The sequence below is a fragment of the Pleurodeles waltl genome, chromosome 4_1 (assembly GCF_031143425.1).
Source record: "Pleurodeles waltl isolate 20211129_DDA chromosome 4_1, aPleWal1.hap1.20221129, whole genome shotgun sequence".
Classification (NCBI taxonomy): domain Eukaryota; kingdom Metazoa; phylum Chordata; class Amphibia; order Caudata; family Salamandridae; genus Pleurodeles; species Pleurodeles waltl.
The window spans coordinates 14,826,671-14,851,020 of record NC_090442.1 but is presented as its reverse complement, the minus strand read 5'-3'; the positions used below and the strand labels follow the sequence as shown (position 1 = coordinate 14,851,020).

The 24,350-nt window shown below is 47.5% G+C and overlaps 1 protein-coding gene across 1 annotated transcript in view; it reads left to right on the top strand.

Annotated features, from left to right (window-relative positions):
• LOC138287250 (zinc finger protein 850-like) overlaps positions 1-22,407 on the top strand; it is a 242,176-nt gene extending 219,769 nt beyond the window's left edge. The window contains exon 3 of the mRNA XM_069227610.1: positions 20,839-22,407. Coding sequence (XP_069083711.1) covers positions 20,839-22,407 — 1,569 coding nt within the window. The remainder of the gene's footprint in view (positions 1-20,838) is intronic.
• The last annotated feature ends 1,943 nt before the right edge of the window (positions 22,408-24,350 follow it).

Here is a 24,350-nt window from a genome sequence, read left to right as displayed (position 1 = left end):
GGAGTGGTGGTAGGCTCCCATGATGGAGGAGAGGGCCTTGTGGAGAGTGGGTTCCCTTGGCCTGTCTGCCCCCTGTCGCACAGCAGCCCTCCCAGTTCCCCTGTGTTCCTGGGCCTCCGTCCCCTGGACCGTGTGCCCACTACCACTGCCCCCAGGTCCCTGTTGTTGTTGGGGTGGTGGGTTAGCCTGGGTTCCCTGTAGTGGTGGACACACTGCTGATTGACGTGTCCTGGGGACAGAGGTATGGGCCTGCTGGGTGGGTGCTGTGCTGGTGTTTCCAGAGGGGGGAAGCTCTGTAGTGGCCTGTGACTGTGTCAGGGGGACCGACTGTCCCGAGGTCCCCGATGGGCCGGGCTGGTCATCTAGATCCAGTTGGACAGAGGTGCTGTCATCACTGTGGGCCTCTTCATTTGGTGGTGTGGACATGTGTGGACCCTCCTGTCCGGTGACGTTGGGTAGGGGTCCTGCAGGGGTATAAAAGGATGGTTATTACATCTGTGCGTGGCATGGTGTGCAATGGGTGGGTGACCGTGTACCCCATTGCTTGCATTCCTGTGTGGGGGCTTGTGTGATGATGGTTTAGGGGGGTGTTTGGGTATGTGCAGTTGGCATGCTTTAGTGATGGGTGTCCATGCTTTGTTGTTGCATGCAGGGCTTGGTTTTGGGATGTGTGGTTTGTGATGTTGGGACATTTGTGAGGAGTAGGAGTGCTGGGGGTGTGGGTGAGGGTGGGGGTATGTGCTGGAATGCAGGTAGGGTGGAGGATGTAATAGTTAAGATTTGTCTTACCAGAGTCCATTCCTCCACCTACTCCTGCAAGGCCCTCAGGATGCAGAATCGCCAAGACCTGCTCCTCCCATGTTGTTAGTTGTGGGGGAGGAGGTGGGGTTCCGCCGCCAGTCCGCTGAACCGCCAGGTGGTGTCTTGAGACCACGGAACGCACCTACCCCCGTAGGTCGTTCCACCTCTTCCTGATGTCCTCCCGATTTCTTAGGTGTTGTCCCACTGCGTTGACCCTGTCCACTATTCTTTGCCATAGCTCCATCTTCCTAGCAATGGAGGTGTGCTGCACCTGTGATCCGAATAGCTGTGGCTCTACCCGGACGATTTCCTCCACCATGACCCTGAGCTCCTCCTCCGAGAACCTGGGGTGTCTTTGCCGTGCCATGGGGTGGTGTAGGTGATATGTGGGGTGGAGTGTGTGGTGATAAGTGTGCTGCTATGTAGTGGTGTGTTGTGTGAGATGCGTGAAAGTTCTGTGGGTGATGGTGTTGTGTGACTGTGGATGCCAGTGTTCTTGCTGGTGCTGTCTCTCTCTGGCTTTCGTTCGTGAATTGTCGTAAGAGTTTGTGGGTGATGTGGGTGTGTGTTTTATATTGTATTGGGTGTGTGGGAGTGGTGTGTGTATGTGTATCAGGTGTGTGTATTTCGAATTGTCCAATGTGGCTGTGTTTTGGAGATGTGTGTGTATTTTGAGCACGGCGGTGTGCACCGCCAATGGAATACCGCGGTTGAAAGACCGCCGCGTGGATTCGTGGGTCATGATAGTGTGGGCGTATTTCTGTTACCGTGACAGTGGAGGTTTTGTTTTTGCCAGTTTATCACTGACCTTTGGTGTGGCGGACTTGTGTGGGTGTCTAGATTTTGGCGGATTCGGAACTGTGGGTCATAATAGCTGTAGCGGAATTCTGCGGCCGTGGCTGTGTGTTGGCGGTCTTCTGCACAGCGGTAAGCGGGATTTACCGCCAATTTTGTAATGAGGGCCTATTTACTTGGCCTAAGATCAATAATGGCTGAGTACATGAAAAAGGCCAGTAAAAACCTTCAGGCCAGCCAGAAGCTGCAAAAGCAATGGTATGACCAGAAGGCTGTCCTGACCCAGTTCCACCCAGGACAGAAGGTGTGGGTATTGAAGCCTGTGGCCCCAACAGCACTCCAGGACAAATGGAGTGGACTCCATCTCATTGTTGAGAAAAAGGGTGAGGTTACCTACTTGGTGGACCTGGGCACTGCCAGGAGTCCCCTTAGGGTGCTCCATGTCAACAGCCTAAACCCCTACTATGACAGGGCTGATCTCATCCTGCTCATGGCAACTGATGATGGACAGGAAGAAGAGAGTGACCCTCTCCCTGATCTCTTCTCCACCACTGAAGCTGATGGCTTAGTGGAGGGAGTAGTGCTTGCAGATTGCCTTACTGCTGAGCAGAAGGACAACTGTGTAAATCTCTTAAGTCAGTTTTCTGAACTCTTCTCACTGATACGAGGTACCAATACTTTGTGTGAGCATATGTAGGAGGCTGGCCTGGCTTATAGTGGGTACCTTGTGGTACTTACACCTTGTGCCAGGTCCAGTTATCCCTTATTAGTAGAATAGAGGTGTTTCTAGCAGCTTAGGCTGATAGAGGTAGCTATGGCAAAGCAGCTTAGGCAGAACTAGGAGACATGCAAAGCTCCTACTATACCAGTTATATCATATAACACAATATCATAAGAAAACACAATACACAGAGTTACTAAAAATAACGGTACTTTATTTTAGTGACAATATGCCAAAAGTATCTCAGAGGATACCCTCACTTAGGAGGTAAGTAATATACACAAATTATAGGTACACAAACCCAAAACAGGTAAGTAACAGTAAGAAAAGTAGTGCAAACAATGTAGAATCACAATAGGATGCAATAGGTAGACATAGGTCTAGGGGCAACACAAACCATATACTCCAAAAGTCTAATGCGAATCACGAAAGGACCCCAGACCTATGGGAGGTTGTAGAGGGTTGCTGGGACTGTAAGAAAACAGCAAGGGTGTCCAAAATACCCCACCCCAAGACCCTGAAAAGTAGGAGTACATTTACCCTACTACCCCAGAAAGACAGAATAGACGTGATAGGGGATTCTGCAAGAACCACAAGAACCAGCAAAACACTGAAGACGGATTCCTGGACCTGAGGACCTGTAAAGGAAGGGGACCAAGTCCAAGAGTCACGCAAGTGTCCGGGGGGGCAGGAGCCCACTAAACACCGGATGAAGGTGCAAAAGGGCTGCCTTCGGGTGGAAAAAGCCAAAGATTCTGCAACAATGGAAGGGGCCAGGAACTTCTCCTTTGGATGGAAGATGTCCCACGGCGTGCTGAAGGTTGCAGAAGTGTTTCCACACAGAAATACTGCAAACAAGCCTTGCTATCTGCAAGAGCCACAGTTGAGGATTTTGGGTGCTGCTGGGGACCAGGAAGGACCAGGATGTCGCCCCTTGGAGGAGGAGACAGAGGGGGCGCTCAGCAACTCAGAGAGCCCCCGCAGAAGCAGGCAGCAGAAGTACCGGAACAGGCACTTAGAAGATCTGAGGACATCGGTTGACTCAGAGTCACAAAGGAGGGTCCCACGACGTTGGATTTCAACTCAGGAATTTGGGCAATACAGGACAGAGTGCTGGGGACCCAGGCTAGGCTGTGCACAAAGGAAGTCCCATAAAAGTGCACAGAAGCCGGAGCAGCTGCAAATCATGAAGTACACAGGTTTGCTGCCTGGCTTGGGGAGGCAAGGACTTACCTCCACCAAATTCGGACAGAGGGGCCACTGGACTGTGGGAGATACTTGGACCCAGCTTCTGTGTTCCAGGGACCATGCTCGTCAGGATGAGAGGGAGCCACGAGTACCGGTGATGCAGAAGTTTGGTGCCTGCGTTGGCAGGGGGAATATTCCATCGACCCACTGGAGATTTCTTCTTGGCTTCCAGTGCAGGGTGAAGGCAGACAGCCCTCAGAGCATGCGCCACCAGGAAACAGTTGAATAAGCCGGCAGGATGAGGCACTACAATGTTGCTGGTAGTCTTCTTGCTACTTTGTTGCTGTTTTGCAGGCGTCCTGGAGCTGTCAGCAGTCAATCCTTGGCAGAAGTCGAAGAGGGAAGTGCAGAGGAACTCTGGCGAGCTCTTGCATTCGTTATCTGAGGAATAGCCCAGTAGAGAGACCCTAAATAGCCAAAAAAAGGAGGTTTGGGTACTAAGAAAGGAGGTTTGGCTACTGAAAGAGGTAAGCACCTATCAGGAGGGGTCTCTGATGCCACCTGCTGGCACTGGCCACTCAGAGCAGTCCATTGTGCCCCAACACCTCTGAATCCAAGATGACAGAGGTCTGGGACACACGGGAGGAGCTCTGGGCACCTCCCCTGGGAGGTACTGGTCAGAGGGGTGGTCACTCCCCTTTCCTTTTCCAGTTTCTCGCCGGAGCAGGGCTGGGGGATCCCTGAACCGGTGTAGACTGGCTTATGCAGAGATGGGCACCATCTGTGCCCATCAAAGCATTTCCAGAGGCTGCGGGAGGCTACTTCTCCCCAGCCCTTCACACCTATTTCCAAAGGGAGAGGGTGTAACACCCTCTCTCAGAGGAAATCCTTTGTTCTGCCTTCCTCGGACTGCGCTGCCCAGACCCCAGGGGGGCAGAAACCTGTCTGAGGGGTTGGCAGCAGCAACAGCTGCAGTGGAAACCCTGGAATTTCAGTTTGGCTGTACCCGGGTTCTGTGCTAGAGACCCGGGGGATGCATGGAATTGTCCCCCAATACCAGAATGGTATTGGGGTGAAAATTCCATGATCCTAGACATGTTACATGGCCATGTTCAGAGTTACCATTGTGACGCTACACATAGGTAGTGACCTATGTGTAGTGCACGCGTGAAATGGTGTCCCCACACTCACAAAGTCTGGGGACTTTGCCCTGAACAATGTGGGGGCACCTTGGCTAGTGCCAGGGTGCCCACACACTAAGTAACTTGGCACCTAACCTTCACCAAGTGAGGATTAGACATATAGGTGATTTATAAGTTATTTATGTGCAGTGAAAAATGGCTGTGAAATAACGTGGACGTTATTTCACTCAGGCTGCAGTGGCAGTCCTGTGTAATAATTGCCTGAGCTCCCTATGGGTGGCAAAAGAAATGCTGCAGCCCATAGGGATCTCCTGGAACCCCAATACCCTGAGTACCTAGGTACCATATACAAGGGAATTATAAGGGTGTTTCAGTGTGCCAATGAGAATTGGTAAAGATAGTCACTAGCCTGCAGTGACAATTGTAAAAGCAGAGAGAGCATAAACACTGAGGTTCTGGTTAGCAGAGCCTCAGTGATACAGTTAGGCAGCACACAGGGAACATAGACAGGGCATATATTATGAGCACTGGGGTCCTGCCTAGCAGGATCTCAGTGACACATGGGCAAAAACAAACATACATACAGTGAAAATGGGGGTAACGTGCCAGGCAAGATGGTACTTTCCACCACAACCCCCCGCCCCCAAACAAAGGACAATAAGGCTAACCTTGCCCAGATGAGTCTTCATTGTCTAAGTGGAAATATCTGGAGAGTCCATCTGCACTGAAGTGGGTACTCCCAGATCTATGTTATCCCCTGTAGGGATATGGACCACCTCAACAATTTAGGGTTTTCACCTTTCATTTGTTTTAGCCAAAGTAGAGGTTTGTGGTCTGTCTGAACAATAGAGTGAGTACCAAACAGGTATGGTCTCAACTTTTTCAGCGCCCAGACCACAGCAAAGGCCTCCCTCTCTATGACAGACCAACGCTTTTCTCTAGGGGTCAACCTTCTGCTGATAATAGCAACAGGTTGATCCTGGCCCTCAGAAGTCAGTTGTGATAGCACTGCCCCAACCCCTAATTCAGATGCATCAGTTTGTACAATGAATTTCGTGGAGTAACAAGGGCTTTTTTAGGACAGGTGCAGAGCACATGGCCTGCTTGAGCTTGTCAAAAGCTTTCTGACAGCTGGCTGTCCACAAAACCTTCTTAGGCATTTTTTTGCTAGTGAGATCATTAAGAGGGGCTGCAATGGAGCCATAATTCTTTATGAATCTCCTATAGTACCCTGTGAGGCCTAAAGAGGCTCTCACCTGGGTTTGAGTTGTAGGGGGAACCCAATCCATGATAGTTTGGATTTTCCCCTGTTGTGGTGCAATCCGTTCTCCACCAACCAGGTGGCCCACATAAACCACTTTCCCCTGTCCTATCTGGCACTTTGAGGCCTTGATAGTGAAGCCTGCCTTCTGCAGGGCCTCCAAAACTTTCCTTAGGTGGACAAGGTGATCATCCCAGGTTGAGCTAAAGACAGCAATATCTAGATATGCTGCACTAAAAGCTTCCAACCCTTGCAGGACTGTGTTCACCAACCTCTGAAAAGTGGCAGGTGCATTTTTCAAACCAAAGGGCATTACTGTGAATTGGTAGTGCCCTCCAATGGTAGAAAATGCAGTCTTGGGTTTAGCATCTTCTGATAACCTAATCTGCCAATACCCTGCAGTTAGATCAAACGTGCTTAGATACTTGGCAGAAGTCAGTGTATCTATGAGCTCATCTGCCCTGGGTATAGGATGTGCATCTGTCTTGGTTACTTGATTGAGTCCTCTATAATCTACACAAAACCTCATCTCCCTCTTTCCATCTTTGGTGTGAGGTTTTGGTACAAGCACAACTGGTCTAGCCCAGGAGCTTTCTGAAGGCTCAATCACCCCTAAGTCCAAAATTTTCTGCACCTCTTGTTCAATGCAGTCCCTGACATGGTCAGGCTGCCTATAAATGTTTTTGACAGGCAGGCTGTCTCCAGTATCAATTGTATGTTCACACCAGGAAGTTGTACCTGGTACAAGTTAAAAGAGGTCAGAAAACTGACTTAAGAGATTGACACAGTTGTCTTTCTGTTCTGCAGTAAGACAATCTGCTAAGACTATTCCCCCCAATAAGCCATCAGCTTCAGTGGTGGAGATAAATCAGGGAGAGGGTCACTCTCTTCCTCCTGTCCCTCATCAGCTGCCATGAGCAGGGTGAGATCAGCCCTGTCATAGTAGGGTTTTAGGAGATTGACATGAATCACCCTAAGGGGACTCCTGGCAGTGCCTAGGTTTACCAAATAGGTAACCTCACCCTTCTTTTCAACAATTAGATGGGGTCCACTCTATTTGTCCTGGAGTGCTCTTGGGGCCACAGGCTCCAATACCCACACCTTCTCTCCTGGGTTGTACTGGGTCGAGACAGCCTTCTGGTCATGCCATTGCTTTTGCAGCTCCTGGCTGGCCTGAAGGTTTTTACTGGCCTTTTTCATATACTCAGCCATTCTGGATCTTAGGCCAAGTACATAGTCTACTATGTCCTGTTTAGGAGATTTTAAAGGTTGTTCCCAACCCTCCTTCACAAGAGCTAGTGGACCTCTTACAGGGTGTCCAAAGAGGAGTTCAAAGGGGCTGAAACCCACTCCTTTTTGGGGTACCACCCTGCAAGCAAAAAAGAGCCAAGGTAACAGGACATCCCATCTCCTTCTGAGATTTTCAGGGAGTCCCATTATCATACCTTTGAGAGTTTTATTAAACCTCTCAACCAGACCATTTTTTTGTGGATGATAAGGAGTTGTGAACTTGTAAGTTACACCACACTTCTTCCACATTGCTTTTAGGTATGCAGACATGAAGTTACTACCTCTGTCTGACACCACTTCCTTAGGAAAACGTACTCTTGAAAAGATTCCCAGGGGGGGCTTTGCCACTGCAGGATCTGTAGTGGTCCTTAAGGGGATGGCTTCAGGGTACCTAGTGGCATGGTCCACTACCACCAGGATAAATCTATTGCCTGAAGCTGTTGGAGGGTCAAGGGGGCCAACTATGTCAACCCCTACCCTTTCAAAGGATACTCCAACCACTGGAAGTGGAATTAGCAGGGCCTTTGGAGTGCCACCAGTCTTGCCACTGGCTTGGCAGGTTACACAAGAGCGACAAAACTCTTTTGTGTCCTCTGACATATGAGGCCAGTGAAACAGGGGGACGAGTCTCTCCCAAGTTTTCGTCTGGCCCAAATGCCCAGCCAAAGGAATGTCATGTGCCAGGGTAAGAATAAACTCTCTGTACTGTAAGGGAATGACCAATCTCCTGGCAGCTCCAGGTTTAGGGTCCCTTGACTCTGTGTACAAGAGGTTATCTTCCCAATACACCCTATGGCTATCACTGACATCCCCATTCTGCTGTTTGACAGCTTGCTGTCTTAAACCCTCTAATGTGGGACAGGTCTGCTGTGCCACACTCAGCTCTTCCCTGACAGGCCCCCCTGCACCCAAAAGCTCAGCAGTGTCTGGTGCCAGCTCCTCTGGTGTAGGTTCTGCACAGGGAGAGGATTGCTCTTCCTCAAAAGGGGAATCTTATGTAGAGGGAGGGATAGTGGGCAGGGATTTACCCTTTCTACCCCTGGTTTTTGGGAGCACTTGGTCCATTGTTCCAGGATCCAAGTTTCCCTGTCCTTTTTGCTTCTTGGCCTGAGCCCTTGTCAAAGCAAAAATATACACAGGGATGCCCAGCATTGCTGCATGAGCCTCCGACTCCACTTCTGCCCAAACTGATGTTTCCAAATCATTCCCTAATAGACAGTCTACAGGTAAATCTGAGGCAACCACAACTTTCTTTGGACCAGTAACCCCCGCCCCCCCAGTTGAGATTCACAACAGCCATGGGGTGGCTAAGAGTGTTGTTATGAGCATCAGTCACTTGGTACTGCTGACCATGTAGGTGTTGATCAGGGTGGACCAGTTTTTCTATCACCATAGTTACACTGTCTCCTGTGTCCCTGTAGGACTCAAACTCAACACCGTTGATTAGGGGTAGTTGCTTGTACTTACCCATATTAAGGGGACAAGCAACCAAGGTGGCAAAGTCAATGCCCCCATCAGAGACTAAAACAGCCTCTGTGGTCTCCCTAACAAGACCAACCCCAACTACACTGCCAATGGTGAGCCCAGATACACTCTTGAATTGGCTATTAGTAGTAGACTTCCCACCACCACTGCTATTACTAGGGGCACTAGAGGTTGCAGTTGGGGTTGTGGTGGTGGGAGGTTTGGTGTTTTTCTTTGGACATGTGGAATCACTTGCCCAATGGCCTTTTACTTTACATAAATAACACCAAGGCTTTTTCTGATTGTTTGAAGAGGATTTGGACCCACCACCCCAGAGGACTTTTGTGGGCCTGATGAAGACTCAGAATGTTTACTTTTGTCCCCACCCTTGTCAGAAGTCTTACCATCCTTCTTCTTGCAATCCTTCTCACCCCCTGTATGAACTTTTCTGTTCACTCTTGTTCTCACCCATTTGTCTGCCTTCTTTCCTAATTCTTGGGGAGAGGTCAGATCTGAGTCTACCAATTACTGGTGAAACAAATCAGAAACACAATTGGTAAGAATATGCTCTCTCAGGATCAGATTATACAGGCTTTCATAGTCAGGTACTTTACTGCCATGCAACCAACCCTCCAAGGCCTTCACTGAACAGTCAACAAAATCTGTCCAGTCTTGAGAGGACTCTTTTCTGGTGTCTCTGAACTTAATCCTGTATTGTTCAGTGGTTAAGCCAAATCCATCGAAGAGTGCATCCTTCAAAACTTTGTAATTATTGGCATCACTTTCTCTGACAGTAAGGAGCCAACCCCTACCCTTTGCAGTGAAAGATAGCCACAAGATAGCAGCCCACTGCCTTTGAGGGACCAACTGTACCATACAGGCCCTCTCAAGTGCAGCAAACCACTTCTTAATGTCATCCCCCTCCTTGTAAGGGGGGACTATCCTATCCAGGTTTCTAGAATCCTGCTCTCGAACAGGGTTACTATCTGAAACACTGCTGCTGCCATCATGGGGAACTAACCCCAATCTCTGTCTTTCCCTCCCTATGTCTAGGGATTCCCTGTCTAAGGCCAGCTGCTGCTGTTTAGGCTTCAGTCTGGTCTCTTCCAACCTCAGCTTTTTGAGTTCCCTTTCCATTAAGTTATCCTCAGGGTGGGAGGCTTGGGAATGTTTGGACACAGAGGAGATTTGGGAATTGGCAGAGAGAGACCTGTCCCTAACTGGTTGGACCCTAGTAACCTGGCCTCTAGGAGTGAAAGATGCCCTGCTAATGTGTGACCCTCTAACACTACCAGTGTCACTAGGTGGCCTACTAGGGGACAGGACTTTGTAAGAACCCTCCCCAGCTTCTTCAGGGAACTCCTCTGAGTCTGACTGGGAAGCCTCCCCTTTTTCCACTCTCTTCTGAGATGGGCCAGACTGGCTCTGGTCATCTTGTAAGAGCAGGTTAAAGAGACACTCTTTTGTTGGATTCTTACCTATACTTAAACCTCTATCCAGGCAGAGACCCCTCAAACTGTTATAGTTTAAACTCTCATAAGTTGCTTGAACAATTTTGGGAGTGGGCGCTACTGAAGACATGATAGAAAAGGTTTAAGGACAGAGAGAGAAAACGTTTTAGAACTTTTAGAAAGCACAGAGCAAAAAAACTTTTTCAAACGTTTGGAAAACTTTAAAAAGTTTTCAGAACTTGTCAGAAACTTAGTAAAAAGTTTTAGAGTAGAAAAGTAAACTGTTTTAGTTCAATGCACATATACTGAACTATTTGGTATATGATTATTTTATGAAAAGCACCAAATGACAAAGTGGTAAAACAGTTATAAGTTCTTATCCCACCGCTGCACCACCAATGTAGGATGCTGACCTGGCTTATAGTGGGTACCTTGTGGTACTTACACCCTGTGCCAGGTCCAGTTATCCCTTATTAGTAGAATAGAGGGGTTTCTAGCAGAGTAGGCTGATAGAAGGTAGCTATGGCAAAGCAGCTTAGGCTGAACTAGGAGACATGGAAAGCTCCTACTATACCACTTATATCAGATAGCACAATACCATAAGAAAACACAATACTCAGAGTTACTAAAAATTAAGGTACTTTATTTTAGTGACAATATGCCAAAAGTATCTCAGAGGATACCCTCACTTAAGAGGTAAGTAATATACACAAACCCAAAACAGGTAAGTAACAGTAAGAAAAGTAGTGCAAACAATGTAGAATCACAATAGGATGCAATAGGTAGACATAGGTCTAGGGGCAACACAAACCATATACTCCAAAAGTGGAATGCGAATCACGAATGGACCCCAGACCTATGGGAGGTTGTAGAGGGTTTCTGGGACTGTAAGAAAACAGCAAGGGTGTCCAAGATACCCCATCCCAAGACCCTGAAAAGTAGGAGTTAAGTTACCCTACTACCCCAGAAAGACAGAATAGTCGTGATAGGGGATTCTGCAAGAACCACAAGCACCAGCAAAACACTGAAGACGGATTCCTGGACCTGAGGACCTGTAAAGGAAGGGGACCAAGTCCAAGAGTCACGCAAGTGTCTGGGGCGGGGAAGGAGCCCACTAAACCCCGGGTGAAGGTGCAAAAGGGCTGCCTCCGGGTGGAAGAAGCCGAAGATTCTGCAACAACAGAAGGGGCCAGGAACTTCTCCTTTGGATGGAAGATGTCCCACTGCGTGCTGAAGGTTGCAGAAGTGTTTCCATGCATAAATACCGCAAACAAGCCTTGCTAGCTGCAAGAGTCGCGGTTGAGGATTTTGGGTGCTGCTGGGACCAGGATGTCGCGTCTTGGAGGAGGAGACAGAGGGAGCGATCAGCAACTCAAAGAGCCCCCGCAGAAGCAGGCAGCACCCGCAGAAGTACCGGAACAGGCACTTAGAAGATCTGAGGACAGCGGTCGACTCAGAGTCACAAAGGAGGGTCCCACAATGTTGGATTTCAACTCAGCGAGTTGGGCAATGCAGGACGGAGTGCTGGGGACCCAGGCTAGGCTGTGCACAAAGGAAGTCCTGGAAAAGTGCACAGAAGCCGGAGCAGCTGCAAATCACGCAGTACACAGGTTTGCTGTCTGGCGTGGGGAGGCAAGGACTTACCTCCACCAAATTTTGACAGAAGGGCCACTGGACTGTGGGAGACACTTGGACCCAGCTCCTGTGTTCCAGGAACCATGCTTGTCAGGATGAGAGGGGACCCAGAGGACCGGTGATGCAGAAGTGACTTGCTGGGCACCCCCTCTGTCTCCTCCAAGTGGCGACATCCTGGTCCCTCCTGGGCCACAGCAGCACCTAAAAACCTCTACCGCGACCCTTGCAGCTAGCAAGGCTTGTTTGCGGTCTTTCTGCGTGGGAACACATCTTCAAGCTTCATCGCGACGTGGAACATCCATCCTCCAAAGTGGAAGTTCCTAGTCCTCTCCTTTCTTGCAGAACTCCAAGCTTCTTCTAACAGATCGCAGCTTCCTTGCACCCTCAGCTGGCATTTCCTGGGCTCCTGCCCACTCTCGACACTGTTGCAACTATTGGACTTGGTCCCCTTGTCATACAGGTACTCAGGTTCGGAAATCCACTGTTGTTGCATTGCTGGTGTTTGTTCTTCCTGCAGAAACCCCCTATCACGACTTCTGTGCTCTCTGGGGAACATAGGTGCACTTTACACCTACTTTTCAGTGTCTTGGGGTGGGCTATTTTTCTAACCCTCACTGTTTTCTTACAGTCCCAGCGACCCTCTACAAGCTCACATAGGTTTGGGGTCCATTCGTGGTTCGCATTCTACTTTTGGAGTATATGGTTTGTGTTGCCCCTATAACTATGTGCTCTCATTGCAATCTATTGTGACTGTACATTGCTTGCATTACTTCCTCTTGCTATTACTGCATATTTTTGGTATTGTGTAAATATATCTTGTGAATGTTTGCTATCCTCAAACTGAGGGTACTCACTGAGATACTTTTGGCACATTGTCATAAAAATAAAGTACCTTTATTTTTAGTATATCTGTGTATTGTGTTTTCTTATGATATTGTGCATATGACACCAGTGGTATAGTAGGAGCTTTGCATGTCTCCTAGTTCAGCCTAAGCTGCTCTGCTAAGATACCTTTTCTATCAGCCTAAGCTGCTAGAACACCTCTTCTACACTAATAAGGGATAACTGGACCTGGTGCAGTGTGTAAGTACCCCTTGGTACCCACTACAAACCAGGCCAGCCTCCTACATTGGTTGTGCAGCGATGGGATAAGTACTTGTAACTACTTACCACTTTGTCATTTTGTACTTTTCATAAGAGAAAAATATACAAAACAAGTTCAGTGTATGTACACCTAACCAAAAAGTTTTGCTTTTCTTCTCTTACTCTATTGCTAAGTGCTGAAAACTACCTCTAAAAACTTTCAAAAAGTTCCTAAAAGTTGAAAAAGTTTTTTTTCTGTTTCCTTAAAAAGTTCTGAAACTTTTTCTTTCTTTTTCTGTCCCTTAAACCCTTTTCTATCATGTCTGGTACAGGTCCTACTCTTAATCTGGCCAGCACAGCTTATGATCTCCTTAGCTGGAAAAAATTGAGGAGTCTCTGCATTGATAGAGGTTTAGAGGTAGGGAAGAATCCCTCTAGAGAATTGTTGATTAACATGCTCATTGAAAATGATAAAGCCTTAGCTGGCACATCTGTTGAGAAGTTAGGAGATGGTTCAGATTCTGATTCTGGGGCAGCCCCATCAAGAATGTTAGATGGTATTCTTTCCAACCTGCCCCTTAGCAGACCCCCTAGCATAACTAATCATAATCATAATCATAAACATTTATAAAGCGCGCTACTCACCCGTGCGGGTCTCAAGGCGCTAGGGGGAAGGGGTTACTGCTGCTCGAAAAGCCAGGTCTTGAGTAGTCTCCCGAATGCGGAGTGGTCCTGGGTGGTCTTGAGGATGGTGGGGAGGGAGCTCCATGTCTTGGCCGCCAGGTAGGAGAAGGACCTCCCACCCGCCGTGGAGTGGCGGATGCGAGGGACGGCAGCGAAAGCGAGGCTGGTGGAGTGAAGAAGACGGGTGGGTGGGTAGAAGCTGAGGCGGCGGTTGAGGTATTCGGGTCCCTTGTTGTGGAGGGCTTTGTGTGTGTGGGTGAGGAGTCGGAAGGTGATCCTTTTGCTGACGGGAAGCCAGTGCAGGTGTCTCAAGTGGGCGGAGATTTGGCTGTTGTGGGGTATGTTGAGGATGAGGCGGGCGGAGGCGTTTTGAATTCGTTGCAGACGTTTCTGGAGTTTAGCGGTGGTTCCGGCGTATAGGGTGTTGCCGTAGTCCAGGCGGTTTGTGACGAGGGCGTGGGTAACGGTCTTTCTGGTGTCGGCGGGGATCCAACGGAAGATCTTTCGGAGCATGCGGAGGGTGAGGAAGCAGGAGGATGATACGGCGTTGACTTGTTTGGTCATGGTGAGAAGTGGGTCCAGGATGAAACCGAGGTTGCGTGCGTGGTCTGAGGGGGTCGGTGCTGTGCCAAGGGCCGTGGGCCACCAGGAGTTGTCCCAGGAGGTTGGGGTGTTTCCGAGGATGAGGACTTCCGTTTTGTCTGAGTTCAGTTTCAGACGGCTGAGTTTCATCCAGTCTGCGACGTCTTTCATTCGATCTTGCAGGTTGGTCTTGGCGCTGGTGGGGGTCCTTGGTGAGGGAAAGTATCAGCTGAGTGTCATCGGCGTAGGAGGTGATGATGATGCTGTGTTTGCGTACGATGTCGGCGAGGGGGCTTATGTAGACATTGAAGAGAGTCTGGCTGAGCGAGGAGCCTTGTGGGACGCCGCAGATGATCTTGGTGGGGTCTGAGCGGAAAGGTGGGAGGCAGACTCTTTGGGAGCGGTTGGAAAGGAAGGAGGTGATCCAGTCTAGGGCCTGTCCTTGGATCCCGGTGGAGCGGAGGCGGGTTATTAGGGTGCGGTGGCAGACGGTGTCAAAGGCAGCCGAGAGGTTGAGGAGGATGAGGGCGACTGTTTCTCCATTGTCCATCAGGGTTCTGATGTCGTCTGTGACTGAGATGAGGGCGGTTTCTGTGCTGTGGTTGGCTCGGAATCCGGACTTAGAGGGGTCGAGAAGGTTGTTGTCTTCAAGGAAGTTGGTAAGCTGCTTGTTGACGGTCTTCTCCATGACTTTGGCAGGGAAGGGGAGGAGTGAGATGGGGCGGAAGTTCTTCAGGTCGCTTGTGTCTGCCGTAGGTTTCTTCAGTAGGGCGTTGACTTCAGCGTGTTCCCAGCTCTCGGGGAAGGTAGCAGACGAAAAGGAGCTGTTGATGATGGTCTGGAGGTGTGGGGCAATGATGTTGTCGGCTTTGTTGAAGATGAAGTGTGGGGAGGGGGCACCGGAGTGGATGGAGTTCATGGTGGCTTTGGTCTCTTCCGTGTTGATGTGGGTCCATGCGTTGAGGGTGATGGCTGGGGTTGTGGGTTCTGTGGTGGTCGGCTGGGTCTGGTGTCCGAAGCTGTCGTGTAGGTTGGTGATCTTACGATGGAAGAAGGTGGCGAGGGAGTTGCAAAGGTCCTGTGAGGGCGTGATGGCGTTGGCATTGGGGTTGGAGAGCTCTTTGACGATGTTGAAGAGTTCTCTGCTGTTGTGGCTGTTTTTGTCCAGTCTGTCTATGAAGAAATTTCTTTTGGCGGCGCGGATCAGTTGGTGGTGTTCGCGGGTAGCGTTCTTGAGGGCAGTCATGTTATCTGCGGTGTGGTCTTTACACCAGGCTTTCTCGAGAGTGCGGCAGTTTTTTTTTTATTCCTTAAGGGTGTCAGTGAACCAGAGAGGTTTTTTGGTGTTGGTCTGTCTTGGGAGGCGTCTGAGGGGAGCGAGGTTGTCTGCGCAGTTGGTGATCCAATTCGTGAGGCTGAGGGCTGCGTTGTTGAGGTCGGAGGAGAAGGTGGGTTGGTTGTCGATGAGAGTGGAGAGAAGCTGTTCTTCGGGGATTTTGTTCCACTGACGACGTGGGATGGGTTGTGTGCGGAGGTGGCGAGTCTTGCATCGGAAGGTGAAGTGGACACATCTGTGGTCGGTCCAGTGTAAAGCGGAGGAGTGGCTGAAGGATACGTGGTTGCTGGCGGAGAAGATGGGGTCGAGCGTGTGTCCGGCGATGTGGGTGGGGTTGTTCACCAGTTGCTTGAGACCGAGGTTGGCGAGGTTGTCGAGCAGGGCGGTGGTGTTGGGGTCGTTGTTCTGTTCCAGATGGAAGTTGAGGTCGCAGAGGAGGATGTAGTCCAGCGAGGCAAGGGCGTGCGGGGAGATGAAGTCTGTGATAGAGTCGCTGAAGAGGGCGCGCGGTCCAGGGGGTCGGTAGATGAGAGTTCCTCTGAGGGTGGTCCTGGGGTCTGTGTGGATCTGGAAGTGCAGGTGTTCGGCGGCGAGGGGGGTGTCTTCGGTGGAGGTGGTGACGTTGATGGACTCCTTCAAGACGATGGCGATTCCTCCTCCTACTTGGTTGGTGCGGTCTTTCCTGGAAATCTTGTAGCCTTCAGGGATGGCTATGGCGATGTCGGGGGCCGAGGAGGCGTTCATCCAGGTCTCAGTGATGAAGGCGACGTCTGGTGCGTTGGAGTCCAGGAGGTCCCAAAGTTCAACGCCGTGCTTGTGGACGGAGCGTGCATTGATCAGGATGCATTTGAGGTGGTTGATGGCACGTGGGCTGGCGGACGTGGTGTTTTCGTGGTGGAAGGTGAGTTTGCAGGTGTTACATACGAAGGGTCCGTGGGTATGTTTCAGGTTGGCTTGGAAGCAGGTGCTGGAGCGCCCCGGGTTGAGGGCGTGGAGGGTGATGGGGTCGTAGCGGTGCTGCGGGGTCTGGGAGTGCTGGGGGCCAGGGGCGCGGTCCAGGCGCGGAGGCGCGGACGGGCGCAGACGGCCTTGCCTTTGGCGCACCAGCGGTGCGGCCGCACAGCGGCCGCCATAAGAGGGAGGAGGGGTCAGCTGGAGGCGGGGGGCGGGAGTGGGGCGACGAATGGGAGCAGGGGGGGCAGGGGCGAGCCGGGGGTGGCGGCGGGAAAGCGGAGGGAGGGGGGTCAGGTAGAGGGGAGAAAAGATAGGGGAGGGGGGGTTAAAGGTGGCGGTACTGGTACTAATGTGAGCTCTCATCACAGTAGGGATGGCATTCCTTTAGGCCAGGTTGTTAGGGTGCCAACTGTTAGGGACAGGTCTCCTTCTGTTCATTCACATCATTCTTCTGTGTCAAAGCATGCCCAACCCACCCACCCTGATGACAGAATGTTAGAAAGGGAGCTCAATAGATTGAGAGTGGAAGAGACCAGGCTGAAGCTTAAATAGCAACAGCTGGCTCTAGACAGGGAATCTTTAGACTTAGAAAAAGAAAGATAGAAGTTGGGGTTTGGACCCCATGGTGGCAGCAGCAGTATTACAGATAGTAATCCTGTAAAAGAGCATGATTCTAGGAATCTGCATAAGATAGTTCCCCCTTACAAGGAGGGGGATGACATTAACAAGTGGTTTGCTGCACTTGAGAGGGCCTGTGTTGTACAGGGGGTCCCTCAAAGGCAGTGGGCTGATAATCTATGGCTATCTTTCAGTGGAAAGGGTAGGGATAGGCTCCTTATTGTGAAGGAAAGTGATGCCAATAATTTTACAGTTTTAAAGAATGCACTCTTGGATGGATTTGGCTTAACCACTGAACAATACAGGATTAAGTTCAGAGAAACCAGAAAAGAGTCTTGACAAGACTGGGTAGACTTTGTTGACCATTCAGTGAAGGCCTTGGAGGGGTGGTTACATGGCAGTAAAGTTTCTGACTATGAAAGCCTGTATAATCTGATCCTGAGAGAGCATATTCTGAATAACTGTGTGTCTGATTTGTTACACCAATATCTAGTGGACTCAGATCTGACCTCTCCCCAAGAATTGGGAAATAAGGCAGACAAATGGGTCAGAACAAGAGTGAACAGAAAAGTTCATACAGGTGGTGACAAGGATGGCAAGAAGAAAGATGGTGAGAAATCTCAGGATAAGCATGGGGATAAGGGTAAAACCAAAGATCCTTCTTCAAATCCTAAACACTCTTCAGGGGGTGGGGATAAAACAAATTCTTCATCTTCTTCTTCACAACCTCCACAATTTAAAAAGCCTTGGTGCTTTGTGTGTAAAAATAGAGGCCATAGGCCAGGGGATAAGTCCTGTCCCGGTAAACCCCCTGAGCCTACCACCACTGATACATCAAGCTCTAGTGCCCCTAGCAGTAGTGGAACTAGTGGTGGGACTACTGGCAACAGTCAAGCTACGGGTGTAGTTGGGTTCACTTACGGGTCCATCATAGAAACTGGGGTAGTCAGTCCCAAGACCCCACTTGTTGGAAGAAGCTTGGAGTTCTGCACGAAAGAAGAGGACTAGGAACTTCCCCTTTGGAGGATGGATGGTACCCTGGGTACCTCAGTACCATATACTAGGGAATTATATGGGTGTACCAGTATGGCAATGTGAATTGGTAAATTTAGTCACTATCCTGTTAGTGACAAATTTGGAAAGCAGAGAGAGCATAACCACTGAGGTTCTGGTTAGCAGAGCCTCAGTTAGACAGTTAGGCATCACACAGTGAACACATACAGGGCACACTTATGAGCACTGCGTCCCTGCCTGGCAGGGTCCCAGTGACACATAGACTAAAACAACATATATACAGTGAAATATGGGGGTAACATGCCAGGCAAGATGGTACTTTCCTACAGTCTCCATATTCACAGAGACCTTTTCCAGCAAGCGATCATGGTTCTTGGTGAACGAACAAAGTATATTTATTCATAGCATAGTTGCTTTACAATGACTTATATTGAACAAGAGTTTCTTTTGTTTTGTAAATTCAGGGCAGTTATTTAGAAGATGGGATGAAGTGTGATTGTCGTCTGATGTAAAAGTGTTTCTTTATTTCTTTTCAAGGTAGTCTGGGATGAGCAGGTGGTGCGGTGTGGTGCGGCTGCCACCCTTGGTGGAACAAGAAATATAACAGTCAGGTACGGATACCTTTAACCCTAAGTTTCCTTTTCCCCTGTTTCTTCTTTCTCTGTCCCTCTCTCAATCTGTTTTGTAAAGTCTCTTCAACATTTGATGCCCTCTGTGCACTATTTGTGTTGCTATCAAACTTCTGATAATAGCCTGATGGAGCCACATTCCTCCTGGAACACGTTGAGGCCTAATGCTGGTCCAATTCCTTTCTAGGTCGGTTTTTCCCAGCAGTTCCTTGACTATCTGAGCATTTGTCTCCTCCTCCTACACCACGGGATACTATATACTTCCTTTGTCTGTTCTTCTACATCTTTTCTCTCTGGATCTTACTTCCACATCTTTACGTCCTCGCATCCAACCCTTTTCTGTCTTGTCTGCCACTTCACGGGTCGTGCTGGGCCCGTCTGTTTTGTGTTTGTCTTTTCTTGACCCTTTTTGGTTTCCTATACCGTTGTGATGTTTTTTTTCCTTTTCCAGGTGTTGCAGTGCTGGGTCCTGTTGGAGGAGCGTGATGAGTTCCAGGTCACCAAGTAAGCCCTTATCTTCCCCTCAGTTTGAGATGTCAACTCCACTGAGCTAACTGGACACAGCCTCGGCGGACAGTGGCATTTAAAGCACCGAGTACAAGGCCAATTCCTTTGTTCAATAAAATGTCCCTTCCTAGATCGCTGAAAAAAGTAATAACATTCTAAGTGGCCAGGGGAGTAAACAACATCTGTTAATTCATTACAAGTATTGCAGGTATCTCACTAGGATGTCAGTCGTTGAGACCTTGAGTTGCGGTGGTTCCAAGCTTCCTATCTACAGACGCCAAGAGCTGTTTTACCGCTATCAGAAATGCAGCTCAAACTAATGACCTTTCTTGTTTCTGTAAATGCTTTCTTTCTGCAAAGTATAAGATCATTTTATTTTATTCGTGTTCATTTACAATCTCTGACTCTATTTCTACAGGTGACTGAAACACGAACACAAAAAGGAAGGTTTTAATTTAGTGAAACACCTTGAAAAGTGTTACTTTAAGGAACGGTAAAACATTCCAGAGCATTAAAAGGAGAAACACATTCTATGAGCGAAAAATGGTGAGGAACCTGGAACTGAAGAAACTGCTCAATGTGGAAGTTGTCAAATCCTGAAAGTAAAATGACCATTAATGTTTCCAAGTGTCATTTCCTGAGCATGAGTAGCCTCTGAAATATAAATGGAACACAAGAGTAAATTGAAAGTCTGCATCGGCTAGTTGTAAGAATATTTTAACTTAAAGGAAACAACTCAAGATTAGGCGAGCAAAAAATTGCGGCAACAAATGATACCCATGCAGTGCACTGGAGAATATTCAGTGTTGTAAATTCTCTCTGATGGTTTATGAGAAATGCCTGGGATCCACAAACCGCAAACCAGCAAAACAGTATCTGTACACATAACATGACAGAAGTGTCAGGACGACCAGTCGCCTCCATGTAAAAGAGCGAGCTTTTGTCTATGTCTCCTGTGATTTGTAGAGAGAAAACATTGTTTAAAAGAAACAAATTGTAATCGCTCTGTATCCTGCTCCGCCAAAGTCGATCATATACCTGCCTTAGCCGTATAGTAAAAAATCTGGTATTGGCTCAGAAAGCTTCAAAGGGGCCAGTGCTTTGCCACTGATAATTCCTAAAACCACTCTGGCATGCCCTAATCACTTGTCATTACTTGTATGAACAAATGTACCTAAAAGGCAAACGCTAAACCCCAAAGACCTTATCAGTGCTTTTAAAACTCTAACATCAGATGTGATAAACTGCAGTCACAATATTAGTCCAATTCAACATCAGGGGCCTCACCAGGGCATAACTTGGATAAAATGAATCCATGAGAGGCATCTTAATAAATACAAGGGCCTCCTCAGTGAAGGTTTATAAGACAAGTTAGATAGGCTGCCTTTGAAAGTAGGAAAATGATCTCCAGATAAAAGCTATAATTAGTTAAATACAATTGTTAAGAAGAGCATCTGCAGTTTGTTTTAGATGTTAATGCTGAGTGTAACATAACTGAGTACAGACTCTTGAATTAGATTAATTCTTAACATGGCATGTACCCAGGAACAAACCAGACATGGAGATACATACATCTCAAATAAGAGCAATAAATGTGAGAACAGCTTTATTTATCAATCCCACCTCACTGAACACGAGAGAACTCACACTGGACAAAAACCTTATCAGTGTCCTGAATGCCAGAAAGTCTTCAGTCACAAATCCTCTGTGATTCAACATGTGAGAATCCACACTGGGCACAAACCTTATCAGTGCTCTGAGTGCCAAAAAAGCTTCAGTCAGAAATCTAGTCTCACTAGACACTTGAGAACCCACACTGGACAGAAACCATATCAGTGCTCCGAGTGTCAAAAAAGCTTCAGTTTTCTGGGCAGTCTCACTCGACACATGAGAATCTACACTGGGCAAAAACCTTATCAGTGTTCTGAGTGCCAGAAAGACTTCCGTCACCAAACCTCTCTCATTTTACATCTGAGAAGCCACACTGGGGAAAAACCTTATCAATGCAATGAATGCCAGACAAGCTTCAGTCAGAGAGCGTGTTTAATTCAACACGAGAGAATCCATACTGGACACAAACCTTATCAGTGTTCTGAATGCCAGAAAAGCTTCAGTTCAAAATTAAGCCTCACTCAACATGAGAGAACTCACACTGGGCTAAAACCTTATCAGTGCTCTGAATGCAGGAAAAGCTTCAGTCACAAATCTGGTCTAGCTCGTCATGAGAAAACGCACACTGGACTAAAACCGTATCACTGCTCTGAATGCCAAAATACCTTCAGTGAGAGAGCTAGTTTAATTCAACATGAGAGAATCCATACTGGGCACAAACCGTTTCAGTGTTGTGAATGTCAGAAAAGTTTCAGAGTGAAACAAAATCTCACTAAACATGAGAGAACTCATAGTGGGCAAAAACCGTATCAGTGCTCTGAATGCTGGAAAAGCTTCAAACAACATTCTGGTCTCGCTCAACATGAGAGAACTCACACTGGACAAAAACCGTATAAGTGTTCTGAATGCCAAAAAAGCTTCAGCCAGAAAGTCAGTCTCACTGCACATGAGAGATCCCACACTGGGCAGAAACCATATCACTGCTCTGAATGCCAAAAAAGCTTTAAGCACAAATGGTTTCTAACAATACATGAGAGAATCCACACTGGGGAAAAGCCTTATCAGTGCTCTGAATGCCATAAAAGGTTCAGGCGGAAAAACCGTCTCTCTATACATGAGCGTTTACACACTGGGCTAAAACCTTATCAGTGCTCTGAGTGTCAGAAAAGCTTCAGGCGGAAAATCTGCCTCATTCAACATGAGCGCGTACACACTGGGCTCAAACCTTATCAGTGCACTGAATGCCAGAAAAGCTTTAGTCAGAAAGACAATCTCATTCGACATGAGAGAACACACACTGGGCTAAAACCTTATCAGTGCACTGAATGCCAGAAAAGCTTCAGTCAGAAAGACAATCTCACTCAACATAAGAGAACACATACTGGGTACAAACCTTATCAGTGCTCAGAGTGCCAAAAATGTTTTGGTTGTAAGATCAGTCTCATTCGACATGAGAGAATCCACACTGGGGATAAACCTTATCAGTGCTCTGATTGCTCAAAAACATTTAGCCAGAAATCTAGTCTAGCTCAACATGAGAGCACTCACTCTGGTCCAAGACCTTATCAGTGCTCTGAATGCTGGAAAAGCTTCAGTCAAAAATCTGGTCTTGTTCAACATGAGAGAACTCACACTAGATAAAAACCTTGTTATTTTTATATATATAAATACCAGGGAAGTGTCAGCTGGATATTCAGTTTGATTCAACATGAGAGACCCCACAACGAGAATGAAAATTATCACTGTTCTCAATGTGACAAAAACTTCAGTTGTAAATGCAACCTATCTACATGAGAAAGACAGTGCGGGAGAAAAAAAGATGCTTACTGTCAACCATGGAGAGGAGAGTTCAGCACTGCAGAACATTCATATGACGTAGCCACAAAGATCGAAAGCCATTGATTGTCCTACAAACTGTCTACTGAAAGCACACTGTGATTGGTGGAAATACTTGAATTAACCTTAGTTCTTAGTGACTATTTGTGGCCTTATTGCATTCAGTGTGTTTTGCTCCCTGTGTGCCAAAGAGCCACAGCACCAACCCACAAGGATAAGTTGATCCTGAACTTTGAGGCCACGCCCCTATGATCTGGAATGCAAATAATCTAAAACTGTTTCCAGCCTTAATAAGCCTCAACAGGGAGCTGCAAAAGGAGTTCTTTCATCGTAGGTCTGTGGAACCAACAGCAGTTCAAGACTGTGCCACTTAGAGCTGATCATTGAGAAAAACTAAAGGTGATGGAAGCACTAGTAGTTAATCTTGGCAACATTCCACCACATCATTCTCTAGTCTTTGCACCACTAAAGACAATGCCAACCATATGCAAACCATTCTTGGCACCACCATAAATAGTCCTAAATACGTCTGTTATGAGGGCACACAGCATAGTATTATAAAGATCCACTTAAGTGGCCTCTTTCCATTTCCAGTATGCTACAAATGGAACCTGCTCCCCATCTGCCGATGGAAGTTTCACAAGCTTTAGAATCACATCAGATACATCCAAGAGAGACTCACAGATAATCAGACATATTCATAATCTACAACAGGACAATTAAGTACGACAGAATGCTATTCACAGACCTATGTGTAAATGTCCGGCCTTTCCCAACTTTTTCGGCGACGAGTTGTCTGCACCGACTGCAGAGTTTCCCCACACGTTAATATACTTTTTAGTACTAAATGCAGGAGGCACAGAGGGGTTTGGCTGCTAAATTGTAAATATTTATTAATAAAGGGGAGAGGATAAGGAAGGAGTAAGGGGGAGTTTACGGAAAGACAAGCACTCACCCACAAAGGAGTAAGCCCATTTTAACTTACACTCCACAGTTCTAAACTTACTACATCTACAATGTACCTAAAACAGTTGTAAATATACTCGAGCTCAGAGCAGGAGTAAGTCCAACATCACACAATGCCATCCACTGCAACTAGTAAACAATCAAAATATGTGTAATTAAATGGCAAACAATATCCAAATAGAAAACATTTTATTATTTTAAAATGTTTTAATGTAAACACTAATACAACCTTCATTTTCAGTAAAGTATAATTACATGTGTTATACTTAATTCTCTACATCACATTTAATAATTAATCATGCATGATAAAATGTTAGTTTAGGTGGGAAACCTTTAATTTAAGCTTACACGATTTGGGCAGTTCTCTCCCTGTGTAAAAAGATGGGGACAATTATAAATGTTTATTATACTAATGTTTAATTATGTAGCATTCTATTGAATGTATAGGTAGTTTTGAAAGGCAGAATACATTGTTGTAATTCATCTTTATTTCCAGTAGGGTTTTATTTTTAAGTCTCTGCCGCCATTAGTTTCTAGGGAGGGGTTTTGCATTATCAGTGTTGGCTTTGTGTGGTGCTACACTTCTCATTGCTGCATTCTGGCTGTAGTAAGTCACATTTGTACATTGTGCTCCACCTCTATTTAAGGGTGTGAAGTCTACACTTTTAAGTAACTTTACGCTCGTAATAGTGAATAGCTAAAACTAGAAACGTTACTCTATGAGCGTAGGATACCTTTGTGAATAGCCCTCACGGTGCCCAACTTGACCTGATTGTTTCATT